This window comes from Mytilus edulis, chromosome 3 (assembly GCF_963676685.1).
Source record: "Mytilus edulis chromosome 3, xbMytEdul2.2, whole genome shotgun sequence".
Classification (NCBI taxonomy): Eukaryota; Metazoa; Mollusca; class Bivalvia; order Mytilida; family Mytilidae; genus Mytilus; species Mytilus edulis.
This window is the reverse complement of record NC_092346.1, coordinates 38,009,959-38,024,994: the sequence shown is the minus strand read 5'-3', so window position 1 is coordinate 38,024,994 and position 15,036 is coordinate 38,009,959. Positions and strand designations below refer to the sequence as shown.

The window sequence follows — 15,036 nt, the reverse complement described above, 5'->3', positions numbered from 1 at the left end:
AATACTAATTCACAGGCCCTTGATGTTGACATGGCATGGGTACTTAAAAGAAATTATCAGAGCTTTCTGTATATTTCAATATTTTAGATCTACAGTTTTAGGTTGCAATAGAAAATATCAAAACTTTTTATGACAAACATGAAAAAAGTGATTTTTGATAATTACTGACAAGACAATGGTTTAGTTTAAAACATCCAAGCTGTGATGAAATACATTTTTGAAATAATACACGTCTATAACCTTTTTGGAATAATGCACAGCTACAGTTGCAAACTTTCCAGAGGTGCTATCCAGCACTTTGATTTAGGATGACACAGCAGGGGATCAAACACATACATAACTTCTGCACTTGGGTGAGCTAACTTCTGGGAGACCACTGAGGTGATTGGTGATCATTTCTACCCTCTGCCTGTGACTGTGTGGGTTCAGACAATATATTTATTGAAACCAATATTTGATTGCTGTTTATATAAGATAATGGGGAATGGAGTACTTCACAATTAAATTTTTGATAATATAAATTTAGTGAAAAATTAATTATACTGTTTAGGCTCCTAACAGAAATTCCTGGAAACTTTGTTACAATGTTATAGAATCTATTCCTGTTGAAACAAATAGTGTTATATTTCTTCAATTGGAAATAATATTCCAGGATATTTCTTCCTTTTGGTACTATCGGTATAAAATATCTTCTATTTTATGATGAGATATACGATGATACAACCATAAAAGCTCATTTCATGGTTAAATTCATTAGCAGAATAGCAGCTTTGGTTTGATTCTTGACAACACATATTTTCCTATGCTAATGTAATTCAGAACTTGGGAGTGAAGTGATTTATTTTCTAACAGTTTTGTAAGCTCTAATCTTGAGCCATGTATGAAATCACTTTTGACAATTATCATTCTGCAGATACAATTTGAATAATGAGTAGAAGTTCAATGAAACTTTGTACCATGGATTTTATCAAGCAAATAAGCTAAATTCAAAGTTATAAAGTTAAAGTCAAGAATACAAATACCTAAGCAATTAAACTCTAGGAATAACTGCTTTAACTGTTTCTGTAGAGGAATAAAGGATAAAATGTGTTATCAAGAGTGTTTTCTCTGCAACATTTATGCTGGGAGGTATCACTATATTCCCAGCCAAAACAGTTACATTTTTTGTCATCTTTGATAATTTTTTACTTCCATTGATATCAGGGGAATTTAATTCATTCGTTTTTATATTTGTTTTTCATATATTAAAATATGGGCTGATAAAGTTAACTCTAAATTGTGAATATTGGTTGATGTTTTATTTTTATGTATCTTTCAGAGGAGGGAAATTTACGAATATACCTGAGAGGAAGACCGGTCAGTTTGTATGCTCCCTCAGACTTATCCGATTATTCTGTAGATAAAGAAGTGACAACACCAGACCAGAAATTACAACTAGAATATGTGTATCCTTTTCTTTGAAATCTCAACTAAATCTTGTATCTCTTTTCCAAATGGTCCTTTTAGGACAAAATAGCAAACAGTGCTGAAACATCAATTAAGCAGTCTATTTATTCTATTACCCAGTCTGTCAGCCAATATGGCCTCCGCCAAGTACTTGGTTTTTTTTAAGGTATAAATCTGAATAATAAAAAACCAACTGCAAATTTATGAAACAACATGACCAGTTTTAACTAAATTTGAATCTGGATCATCCAAATCTGTTATGGTTCAAAAGCTATATCTTGATTAAATAGCATGTTACTGGAAAATGTTGTTTTACATTTCTTGTATTCTGTATCAGTTTAATGCGTAGATACATTTGCAAACCATATATTGCAAACCTCAAATTATTTATGCACCTTGGGCCACACCAATTTAATTTCTTGTTCTACGGATTTTTGGACTCCAAAATTTGGGGCGAGCGAGCGATTTGAAAATTTTAATAAAAAAATATTTAATTTGCAAATTTTTGAGGCGAAGCTTGAAAAGTAAAGGCGAGCGATTATAATTTTTTTTTGTAAACATAAAATAGTAGGTTTTGACAATATTAAAATTTGATTTATCACTTGTACTATGACATTTCTTTAATTTCTGAAGTATTTTTTCTCTGTTCACCAAGAAATAATTAAATCTGGTCTATGTATATGTGACTGACAATGAGACAATTCTCCATCCAAGTTGGGGGCAACCCCTTAATGTTATGAATATCCCTTTTACATGTTTTATGAGGGATCAATATAAGTTATAATATATTTGTTTGTACAAAAGGGCTTATATTTTCTCAAAGAACTATATATATATATATATCTGGTATTAAATGGTCAAAACATGTCCAAGAATTTTGTAATGTTCCTGGACTTTAACCATGTTAACACATTTAAATATAGTATATACCAATACACATAATTAACAGCGCCTGGTGATGTTTGATAGCCTGACCGGTTTCGGTCCATAAAGGACCTTCATCAGAGGCAGAATGGTGGATTAATGTTTGCACCCTATTTATATAGATATGGTAACCAGCGGTTGAGTTAACCGGTGGTTGAGTTAACCGGCGGTTGCGTTAACCGGCGGTTGAGTTAAGCGGCGGTTGAGTTAACCGGCGGTTGAGTTAACCGGCGGTTGAGTTTACCGGCGGTTGAGTTTACCGGCGGTTGAGTTAACCGGTGAAAAATCCCAGTGGGATTTTCCATGGTTACAATTATCTATATTTAGCTAATGTTCATGTTACAGTAAACTTTTTGACATGTTACGGTAAACATTTTTACACTATATGGTGAACATGTGACCTGATGATATAACCATATTTGGGCTTTAGCATTGGATAAAGGGTGTTTTAATAATTTAAGAAGTACATAGTAATCATTTAGTCTTGATCTTTGGCTTATGATCCACCTAAATATCAAGTCTTGGAATAGTATTTCATGGTAGTTATGTGATCTTAATATTTGGCTTATGATACACCTAAATATCAAGTCTTGAAATAGTACTTCCTAGTAGTCATGCAGTCTTGACCTCAGGCTTATGATACACCTGTATATCAAGTCTTGAAATAGTAATTCATGGTAGTCATGCAGTCTTGATCTTTGGCTTATGATACACCTAAATATCAAGTCTAATAATAGTATTTCATGGTAGTCATGCAGTCTTGACGTTTTAGCTTGTGATACACCAAAACATCAAGTCAAAACTATTACCCTCCCCCCCCCCTAACCAAACAAAATTTGGTTTAGGGGGGGGGGCGGTTCTTATTGAGAATGCTTCATTTAAGCCTTTAGTACTCCTTTCAAGATCAAAGGTAGATGAATATTAATCCTCAGTGTTAAAAAGTTTTCAACACCTTAAGTTTGTAATGTAGGTATTACATATATACATCAATTTCAGGTAATCGCTAGGCTTACGCTTAGAGCTCCTATGCCAGTGAAAAATCAATAGGCAATATAGGAAAGGTGTACTGACATAAGTAGTCTCTAAACACATTAACTCCATGGAGCTTTCGTTAGTAGAAGCCATATTAACTATGTGTATCAGTGAGAAAAATGTAAAAGCATAAAAATATAGTATATACCAATACACATAATTAACAGCGCCTGGTGATGTTTGATAGCCTGACCGGTTTCGGTCCATAAAGGACCTTCATCAGAGGCAGAATGGTGGATTAATGTTTGCACCCTATTTATATAGATATGGTAACCAGCGGTTGAGTTAACCGGCGGTTGAGTTAACCGGCGGTTGCGTTAACCGGCGGTTGAGTTAACCGGCGGTTGCGTTAACCGGCGGTTGAGTTGACCGGCGGTTGAGTAAACCGGCGGTTGAGTTAAGCGGCGGTTGAGTTAACCGGCGGTTGAGTTAGGGGGCGGTTGAGTTAACCGGCGGTTGAGTTTACCGGCGGTTGAGTTAACCGGTGAAAAATCCCAGTGGGATTTTCCATGGTTACAATTATCTATATTTAGCTAATGTTCATGTTACAGTAAACTTTTTGACATGTTACGGTAAACATTTTTACACTATATGGTGAACATGTGACCTGATGATATAACCATATTTGGGCTTTAGCATTGGATAAAGGGTGTTTTAATAATTTAAGAAGTACATAGTAATCATTTAGTCTTGATCTTTGGCTTATGATCCACCTAAATATCAAGTCTTGGAATAGTATTTCATGGTAGTTATGTGATCTTAATATTTGGCTTATGATACACCTAAATATCAAGTCTTGAAATAGTACTTCCTAGTAGTCATGCAGTCTTGACCTCAGGCTTATGATACACCTGTATATCAAGTCTTGAAATAGTAATTCATGGTAGTCATGCAGTCTTGATCTTTGTAAATAGGGTGCAAACATTAATCCACCATTCTGCCTCTGATGAAGGTCCTTTATGGACCGAAACCGGTCAGGCTATCAAACATCACCAGGCGCTGTTAATTATGTGTATTGGTATATACTATATTTTTATGCTTTTACATTTTTCTCACTGATACACATAGTTAATATGGCTTCTACTAACGAAAGCTCCATGGAGTTAATGTGTTTAGAGACTACTTATGTCAGTACACCTTTCCTATATTGCCTATTGATTTTTCACTGGCATAGGAGCTCTAAGCGTAAGCCTAGCGATTACCTGAAATTGATGTATATATGTAATACCTACATTACAAACTTAAGGTGTTGAAAACTTTTTAACACTGAGGATTAATATTCATCTACCTTTGATCTTGAAAGGAGTACTAAAGGCTTAAATGAAGCATTCTCAATAAGAACCGCCCCCCCCCTAAACCAAATTTTGTTTGGTTAGGGGGGGGGGAGGGTAATAGTTTTGACTTGATGTTTTGGTGTATCACAAGCTAAAACGTCAAGACTGCATGACTACCATGAAATACTATTATTAGACTTGATATTTAGGTGTATCATAAGCCAAAGATCAAGACTGCATGACTACCATGAATTACTATTTCAAGACTTGATATACAGGTGTATCATAAGCCTGAGGTCAAGACTGCATGACTACTAGGAAGTACTATTTCAAGACTTGATATTTAGGTGTATCATAAGCCAAATATTAAGATCACATAACTACCATGAAATACTATTCCAAGACTTGATATTTAGGTGGATCATAAGCCAAAGATCAAGACTAAATGATTACTATGTACTTCTTAAATTATTAAAACACCCTTTATCCAATGCTAAAGCCCAAATATGGTTATATCATCAGGTCACATGTTCACCATATAGTGTAAAAATGTTTACCGTAACATGTCAAAAAGTTTACTGTAACATGAACATTAGCTAAATATAGATAATTGTAACCATGGAAAATCCCACTGGGATTTTTCACCGGTTAACTCAACCGCCGGTAAACTCAACCGCCGGTTAACTCAACTGCCGCCTAACTCAACCGCCGGTTAACTCAACCGCCGCTTAACTCAACCGCCGGTTAACTCAACCGCCGGTCAACTCAACCGCCGGTTAACGCAACCGCCGGTTAACTCAACCGCCGGTTAACGCAACCGCCGGTTAACTCAACCGCCGGTTAACTCAACCGCTGGTTACCATATCTATATAAATAGGGTGCAAACATTAATCCACCATTCTGCCTCTGATGAAGGTCCTTTATGGACCGAAACCGGTCAGGCTATCAAACATCACCAGGCGCTGTTAATTATGTGTATTGGTATATACTATATTTTTATGCTTTTACATTTTTCTCACTGATACACATAGTTAATATGGCTTCTACTAACGAAAGCTCCATGGAGTTAATGTGTTTAGAGACTACTTATGTCAGTACACCTTTCCTATATTGCCCATGTTAACACATTTACTTTAACAGTTTAATATTAATCAAAATAAGTGGACCCCTCTTTTAGAAAAAGTTGATTAAAATAAGATGTAACTCTCCTCTTTTTGAGTACAAAATTCTAAGTTTTCAAAGGTTTTGTATAGAAGAACTATATAAATCCTTGGTATTTCTATTTTCTTTTCTGCATCAGTAAAATGACCCCTTGTCTGAGGGAGGATTGTTCTCAACCTGATAATAACAAACACAGGTCAAAGTACGGCCTTTTACACAGGGCTTTGATACAGACCAAACAGCAAGCTATAAAGGACCCCAAAATTATTAGCGTACACAATTCGAACAGGAAAACCAACGATCTAATTTATATATCCAAACGGGAAAATACCAATGAACAACATCAACAAACGATAACTGCTGAACGACAGGCCCCTGAATCAATCAGGACAGGTGCATAAACATGCAGCGCTATGGATAGTTTTGTTTCGCCAGCATACAATATAATTGCAGTTGAAGGCAAATCCTTCAGAAGTTCTTTGTACTTTATTCTAACAACAAACATTTTTTGATAGAGAACATAAGTAAGGGGGAAAGAAACCAATTTTTTGTTCTTAACAGGTATTTCCGCTGTTATAAATTTATATCGGAGCACTCCCACTTTGGATAAATAGGTTTCATGCTGAAACAAATATTCTCACAGATATTTACAGTGTGGTGGGGTGCTTTTATGTTTAAAATCGTAATATACAGGTTAGACTGATTTTAAAAACAAATGTTGATATCTTTTTATAATATTTACAAAAAAAACAGTGCGGGAAATGGACATGATTACATTTCCGATGCAGGAAGCGGGAATATATAATTAAAATAAAAAAATCTGTTTTGAAAAAAATAGGTGAGGGCGGGTCCGTCGAACAAAGAATCAAATTGGTGTGGCCTTGATTAATGAAAAAAAAAATCCTTAACTCTTACAGTTTTGGATATAGAGGCAGAGATTGTAGGTCCAATCTGTACTACCTGAATGGAGAAGTTATTTACTTCTGTGCTGGTGTGGTGGTTCTCCACAATCCAGAAGAACAAACACAGAGACATTATCTTGGACACACAGATGACGTTAAGTGGTAAGTTGATTTGTACAGCTCCTCTTGAGAACCAAACAGGCATGTATTGAGCATAATGAATGAAGGAAAAGATTGTCTTACTGAATTTTATATCAGGTAAGTTCACCATGCTTATAGCATCATCAATCACGAAACATGTGCAGATGTACAAATACCCTGCCACTTTTTGTCCAGACTGTGTTTATGTTAGTTGTTTTTCTTCTTTGTATGGATTTGATGAGTTGAGTCTTTCAACTGATTTTTGTCAAGTTTGCAACTTTTGTCGCAGAAAGCTGGACATAGGGATAGTGAGCCGGCGGCTACAGCGGCAGCATTAGCTAACTTCTTAAAAGCTTTATATTTTAGAAGGTGGAAGACCTGGATGCTTCATACTTTGTATATGGATGCCTCATGTTACTAAGTTTCCGTGAGTCACATGTCCAGTGTCCTTGACCTCATTTTCATGGTTCAGTGACTACTTGAAAAAAAGTTCAGATTTTTATACGGCCGCAAAAATTTTAATTTTTCGTCGTATATTGCTATCACGTTGGCGTCGTCGTCGTCGTCGTCCGAATTCTTTTAGTTTTCGCACTCTAACTATGTAAAAGTAAATAGAAATCGATGAAATTTTGACACAAGGTTTATGACCACAAAAGGAAGGTTGGGATTGATTTTGGGAGTTTTGGTCTCAACATTTTAGGAATTAGGGGCCAAAAAGGGCCCAAATAAGCATTTTCTTGGTTTTCGCACTATAACTTCAGTTTAAGTGAATAGAAATCTATGAAATTTTGACACAAGGTTTATGACCACAAAAGGAAGGTTGGGATTGATTTTGGGAGTTTTGGTTCCAACAGTTTAGGAATTAGGGGCCAAAAAGGGCCCAAATAAGCATTTTCTTGGTTTTCGCACTATAACTTCAGTTTAAGTGAATAGAAATCTATGAAATTTGACACAAGGTTTATGACCACAAAAGGAAGGTTGGGATTGATTTTGGGAGTTGAGGTCCCAACAGTTTAGGAATTAGGGGCCAAAAAAGGGCCCAAATAAGCATTATTCTTGGTTTTCGCACAATAACTTTAGTATAAGTAAATAGAAATCAGTGAAATTTAAACACAAGGTTTATGACCATAAAAGGAAGGTTGGGTTTGATTTGGGGAGTTTTGGTCCCAACAGTTTAGGAAAAAGGGGCCCAAAGGGTCCAAAATTGAACTTTGTTTGATTTCATCAAAAATTGAATAATTGGGGTTCTTTGATATGCTAAATCTAACTGTGTATGTAGATTCCCGTTTTCAAATTGGTCTACATTAAGGTCCAAAGGGTCCAAAATTAAACTTAGTTTGATTTTAACAAAAATTGAATCCTTGGGGTTCTTTAGTATGTTGAATCTAAAGATGTACTTAGATTTTTGATTATTGGCCCAGTTTTCAAGTTGGTCCCAATCGGTGTCCAAAATTAAACTTTGTTTGATTTCATCAAAAATTGAATAATTGGGGTTCTTTGATATGCCAAATCTAACTGTGTATGTAGATTCTTAATTTTTGGTCCTGTTTTCAAATTGGTCTACATTAAAGTCCAAAGGGTCCAAAATTAAACTAAATTTGATTTTAACAAAAATTGAATTCTTGGGCTTTTTTAATATGCTGAATCTAAACATGTACTTAAATTTTTGTTTATGGGCCCAGTTTTCAAGTTGGTTCAAATCAGGATCCAAAATTATTATATTAAGTATTGTGCAAAAGCAAGAAATTTTCAATTGCACAGTATTCAGCAATAGCAAGAAATCTTCAATTGCTCAGTATTGCGCAATAGCAAGAAATCTTCAATTGCACAGTATTGTGCAATAGCAAATATTTTCAATTGCACAGTATTGTGCAATAGCCATAAATATCTAATTGCACAATATTGTGCACTAGCAAGAAATTTTCAATTGATTGGAATTATCTTTTTTTGTCCAGAATAGTAGTTGAGGCAACTTAAATCATTGTTTTTTACAATATACAATGTATATTCACTTTTACTACCAACTGATAAATTAAAACAATCTTTACCATTCAGTGATAACAAGCACCTTTTGTTACATTTTAATATTTTATGATGTATTTAAATGAGTAGTTATTGTTGCAAACTCCATTAGAAATTTGAATTGAGAACAGTTTTGGAAAAAGGGAAAGGGGGATGTGAAAAAAAAGGGGGGGGGGGTTCAATTTTTTTCATTTCAGATTTCATAAATAAAAAGAAAATTTCTTCAAACATTTTTTTGAGAGGATTAATATTCAACAGCATAGTGAATTGCTCAAAGGCAAAAAAAAATAATATAAATTCATTAGACCACATTCATTCTGTGTCAGAAACCTATGCTGTGTCAACTATTTAATCACAATCCAAATTTAGAGCTGTATCCAGCTTGAATGTTGTGTCCATACTTGCCCCAACCGTTCAGGGTTCAACCTCTGCAGTCGTATAAAGCTGCGCCCTGCGGAGCATCTGGTTTGTAATGTTAAATTCTCTCTCATTATAAGTAATAAGATAACTATATTTGGTTTGTGTGTACCTTGCAAGGTCCTCATGCCCTTCAAACAGTTTTCACTTGACCCGACCTCATTTTACGGATCAGTGAACAAGGTTAAGTTTTGGTGGTCAAGTCCATATCTCAGATACTACATGTATAAGCAATAGGTCTAGTATATTCGGTGTATACGAGATTTGTCTCACTGCTAATGATTGGCAGTCATATAATATCTTGTTACTATTGTATTGAAGGCAAATTTCTGCTCAATTTGCACAAATTGTTACATTGATCACCATGAAAAGTACATAGTGATAGCAAAAAATACTAAAAAACACTTTATTTAGATTTTCATGGTTTACATCATAAAGAAACACAAGAAACCTCAGTACTTTCAATCAATATTGGTCTCATCTTTAGAAAAAAATCATCATTGCATAAAATTCTGTATTTGCAGTTGAAATCAGTCTGCTGAAAATATTTCTGTTAAAAAAAAATTTTGTGACCTAGATCCCAATCTGCCATTTGGTTAGTGACCTTTCAGATAAGTTGATCTCTGACAAATCTGACAGTTTCATTTTTTATGAGAATTGCTATTTTGATTTTAACATTTGCATTTTACTACATGTATCAGATTTACATGCATGTAAGACATGTCTCTGTGTCAACAGTTTATATTTCTAAGTGATTTGTTAAACCAGATTTAATCATTATTTAACTTTCTTGAAATTTAATATTTGCTCTAAACACTTGAACAGGAGAAAATAAATAAGTTATATCATATGAATGATTAAAAGTGTCACTGTGTACCCGAATCTTCAATGGGCCTTGACTTTGCAGTGTACTCTAAAATGCAGTTATCATTTTCACATAATTCAATTTATTGTGTGCTGTTTCATATTCTGGACACCAGTCTTTGCTCCTTTCTAATAAAATCCACATAACAAAAACATATATGTTTAAGGGCCAGCTGAAGGACGTCTCCGGTTGCGGAAGTTTCTTACTACATTGAAGACCCATTGGTGGCCTTTGACTGTTTTCTTCTCTATGGTTGGGTTTTTGTCGCTTTGACACATTCCCCATTTCCACTCTCAATTTTATTTAATGTTGTTTTTACATTATATATTATCGTGACAATAAATGGGAACAAGTACAATTTTGTAAATGCAATGGAATACCACTTTATTAAGAATCTCCTATTCAAAATGAATCAGCAGTTATAAAGTTAGTTGTATGCTGCTTTTTTAACATGAAAGTCTATTTTGAAGTAATTAGCTTTCGTTGTGTCCTTTTGTTGTTATTGTAAAGAGCCATGAACTATATTGTATGAAGTTATTTCATTTGGAACATATGATGGAAGATGAGGGAATGAGGTTTTTATTGGAATTATTTTGGGATTTGGTGACTTTTTTAAGGATTCTATGGTCACAAACACATCTTTTGCATCACAAGAGTTTAAGATTTTGTGGTATTCTGTTTTTCTGGTTTCTAAAATTTGAGCTCCCCTTTTTCCACGATCTTCTTCGTCTTTGATTGATGAATTGAAAATATTCCACCCTACCTCTAGAGTGTTTATGAGCACTTTTGGTATGCTTATCAATCAAATCTTTAAGCTCTTGATCCCTTTGAAGAATTTTCATTTTTTCTGCTTTTAATGTTTTCTTTTCGTCAGTTTTAAGAACTTCTAGAGTTGACATACCTTTTGTCAGATTCATGACTTCTCTATCAAGTTTATGATTGTCTTTCTCTTATTTATCTACAGCATGAAGGTAACCCTCTTTTATATCATCTACTTCGTGTTTAGCTGAAGAATTTTTAAATAAGCAATTTAAAAAGGAATTGTTGTGATTTTTTTAACACACTTTTTACATACAATTTTTTTTTGTGAAACTGCCTTATTCTAGAGGTGGCGTGAATCAGATGTGGATACTAAAAAATTCCAAAGATCTTTTAAGGTACATACAATCTAATTCTCTTTCATCTTGTAATAGTATTAAAACATTTGACTTTTCTACACTTTATACAAGTATTCCACATTCCAAACTAAAAGACATATTGAAAGAGTTGGTATTGCTTCGTTTCATAAAAAAGAATGGCCAACGAAGATACAAGTATCTTGTCTTAGGAAGGGGTAAATCCTACTTTGTAAAGGATCACTCATATTCTAACAAAAAATTCTCTGAAACTGACATTATCAAGATGCTTGATTTCTTGATTAACAACATATTTATTATGTTCAGAGGACATGTTTTTCAACAGACTATCGGCATTCCAATGGGAACGAATTGTGCCCCTCTTCTAGCCGACTTGTTTCTTTATTATTAATATTATGAGGCTGACTAAATACAGGAACTTCTTAGGAAGAAAGATAAGAAGTTAGCAATATCCTTTAACTCTACTTTATATATAGATGATGTTCTTTCACTAAATAATTCAAAATTTGGTGACTATGTTGAACGCATCTATCCCATTGAACTAGAGATAAAGGGTACAACAGATACAGTTAAGTTGGCCTCATATCTTGACTTGCATTTAGAAACTGACAATGAGGGTCAATTGAAAACAAAACTTTACGACAAAAGAGATGATTTCAGCTTTCCAATTGTGAACTTTCTATTTCTAAGTAGCAACATTCCAATAGCACCTGCATAGTGCATACGTTGTATATATCTCCCAATTGATACGATATTCCCGTGCTTGCATTTCCTATCATAGTTTTCTTGATAGAGGGTTGTTGCTCACAAGGAAGCTATTAAATCAAGACTTCCAAATGGTGAAGTTGAAATCATCTCTTCATAAATTTTACGGACGCCATCACAAGTTGGTTGACTGTTATTGAATAACCGTTTCACAAATGATATCGGATATATCTGTACGTCGTAAGTACAACTCCCTTCCCTTTCATAAATGTGACCTACTGAATTAGACTATTTACCGGATTTGTTATGTCATAAGCAACACAACGCGTGCCACATGTAAAGCAGGATCTGCTTACCCTTAGGGGTCAACTATATTTGATGTATAAAAATATTTTAGGATGTACATGTCAGTCTTGTATGTTTTAATTGACCTTGACCTCATTATTATGGTTCATTGATCAATGTTAAATTTTTGTTTTTCTGGTCTGTTTTTCTAATACTTTTCATGTTCTATGTTCAGTGGTCTGTGGAAAAGGGTCAACACTGGCATTAAAAATAGAAAGATCATATCATAGGGAACATGTGTACTAAGTTTCAAGTTGATTGGACTTCAACTTCATTAAAAACTACCTTAACTCAAACTTTAACCTGAAGCAGTACAGACAGACAGACGGACAAACAAGCAAACCAAAAGACAATAAATGGGCCATAACAATTAAGTGAAATTTGTTAATAAATGTCACTTTAATTTGAAGAAAGTTCTATATGAAATTTTTAAAGCTTTTAAACCACTTCATCATATGCAAGGGCATGTATTTTTGCACTTGATTTTTCTTCTACGCATTCTCTGCTTCCAATAAATATTGTTCTCTTGTTGTCAGTGGCAATGCTGTAAGGAAGATCGATTCCAAGGTCTGTACAATGAATGAATTTGATGCACGAAGCATCATTGTTCAGGAGGTATAACATCCTTGTACTTGTGTCTATGACCAAAGCAGAGTTGAAGGTTACTTTAGCTATGTCACAGGGTTTGAAGGGAAAGTCGTCAGTATTTATGTCCGCATGACCTTTAAATACACCCCTCAATGAATCATCCTGTCCTATAACCACAACTCGACCATTATGATTTTCGGATGTGCGGTCAATTACATAGATTGTTCCTGTATTGTCTGTGGTTATTTTGAATGGATAAGAAAACAAATTGTTATTGTAAGTTTTAATGTGGGTTCCTTCTGTATCCATAACGATCACTTGTCTTGGTCCAAGGATGGGAAATGTAGGTCCAAATTCACGAACTCCAACTATTATTTTATCATCATGTGAAACATGAACACATTTAATAATATGTGGTGACACATTGTATTTTGAAATTAGCTGTTTTGGTTTTTTATGTGGAATAACTTTAAGAGTTGTTTCTAAGGTTGCCAAAAGTAGGTCATCTTTTGATGTTATGGACATATCATAAATCTTCATATCCTGGAAGGACTGCGTTGTTTTAAAAGAAGTTTTATTCCATTTGACGTGATATAACTTTTTAGATGGATAATCTCCGATCCAAAGTGAACCATCTGCTTTGCAAGCAAGTTCATCAGTTGCCTTAAAGTTGGTTGTGTAGTATTTTTCAACTTGAAAGCACCTATTCATGTTTATATTGTGTTCATTGGTTGTCTCTTGTAAAGTTCCATGAGAAATAGTGCTAGGAGTGACTTCCCTTGGAACATAAGACGGAAGATGAGTGTATACTGTATTGATAGGTCTTATTTTGGTGTTTGGTGATTTCTTAATGTTCTCTGCTGTTAAGAAAACATCTTTAGCATCATGAGAGTTTAAGACTTTGTTGTATTCTGTGTTCTTGATTTCTAGATTTTGAGTTTCCTTTTTTCCTCGATTGCATTCGACTTTGATTGATGAAGTAAAAATATTCCACCTAAGGTCTAGATCACATAAAAGCTTTTTAGTATGTTTATCAATTAGATCTTTAAGATCTTGATCTCTCTGAAGAATTTTCTGTTTCTCTGCTTGCAGTTTTTCATTTTCGTCAGATGTAAGAACTTCAAGAGTTGACATACTGGTTGCAAGATTTAAGACTTCTATATCAAGTTTATAATTTGTTTTCTTTATTTTACCTAAGCTATGGAAGTAACCATCCTTTATATCAACCACCTCGTGTCTGGCTTTGTGATTTTTCTTAATACACTTTTTACAAACTACGGTTTCACATGTTTTACAGAATCTTTGACAGATATTTTCTGGATGTTCTTTGCACATTATATTCGAAAGGTCTTTTTCTATTTCCTGGTCTTTAATCTCAGCTTTTCCGATATCCTCGATAGCAATGGTCTTGTGCGTCGCTTTTAATTTCTGGTGAATTTTATGACATTTAGTACAGATATAAAAGTCACATTTTAAACACTTCCATTGAATTTTGTTTTCTTCACACAATTCACACATTAATGGTGCTTGAGATCCTGAAGCCATGTTGATTGAATGAATTATTGTCACACCTTCCCCCTTTTAGAATATGTTTTTTTATTATGATTCAACCTTGAGCAGTTATGTCATATCTCTTCTAAAAATCTTAATAAGTATTCTTCACTGATATGTAGCTTGACATGAATGGAATTATGGATCATAAGGATTGTCAAAGATAACCACTTTTTAAATTATTATTAGTAATTTTTACACTCCTTCCTGTTACATATCATAGATTTTAGTCCTAGTGCAATTGTGCAAATATATACCTCAGGTAGTAAACGTGACATGAATTGAAGCATTTGATTACGCTTTTTTTAAATGCATTTTAAAAAGTTAAAAACCTTTCTATCTTATGAGGAGCTTTTATAATTAGATAAACAAACACATTCAAGTGATGTATCAGTATATTTAAAATCCATGATGAAAATTTAAAGTCCACATTATTTCACAATTCATGAGTGTATTATTGTCCCTCTTGTTTTTTTGGTACAGTGATTCATAATTGATATTTAAATCTAAAATATCATAAAAAAAGG

At 34.0% G+C, this 15,036-nt stretch overlaps 1 protein-coding gene across 20 annotated transcripts in view; it reads left to right on the top strand.

Annotated features, from left to right (window-relative positions):
• LOC139516422 (echinoderm microtubule-associated protein-like 2) overlaps positions 1-15,036 on the top strand; it is a 64,282-nt gene that overhangs the window by 31,003 nt on the left and 18,243 nt on the right. For all 20 annotated transcript variants that reach the window (XM_071306513.1, XM_071306512.1, XM_071306510.1 and 17 more), the window contains 2 exons: positions 1,319-1,445; positions 6,755-6,901. In XM_071306513.1, the coding sequence (XP_071162614.1) occupies positions 1,319-1,445; positions 6,755-6,901 (274 nt within the window). The remainder of the gene's footprint in view (positions 1-1,318; positions 1,446-6,754; positions 6,902-15,036) is intronic.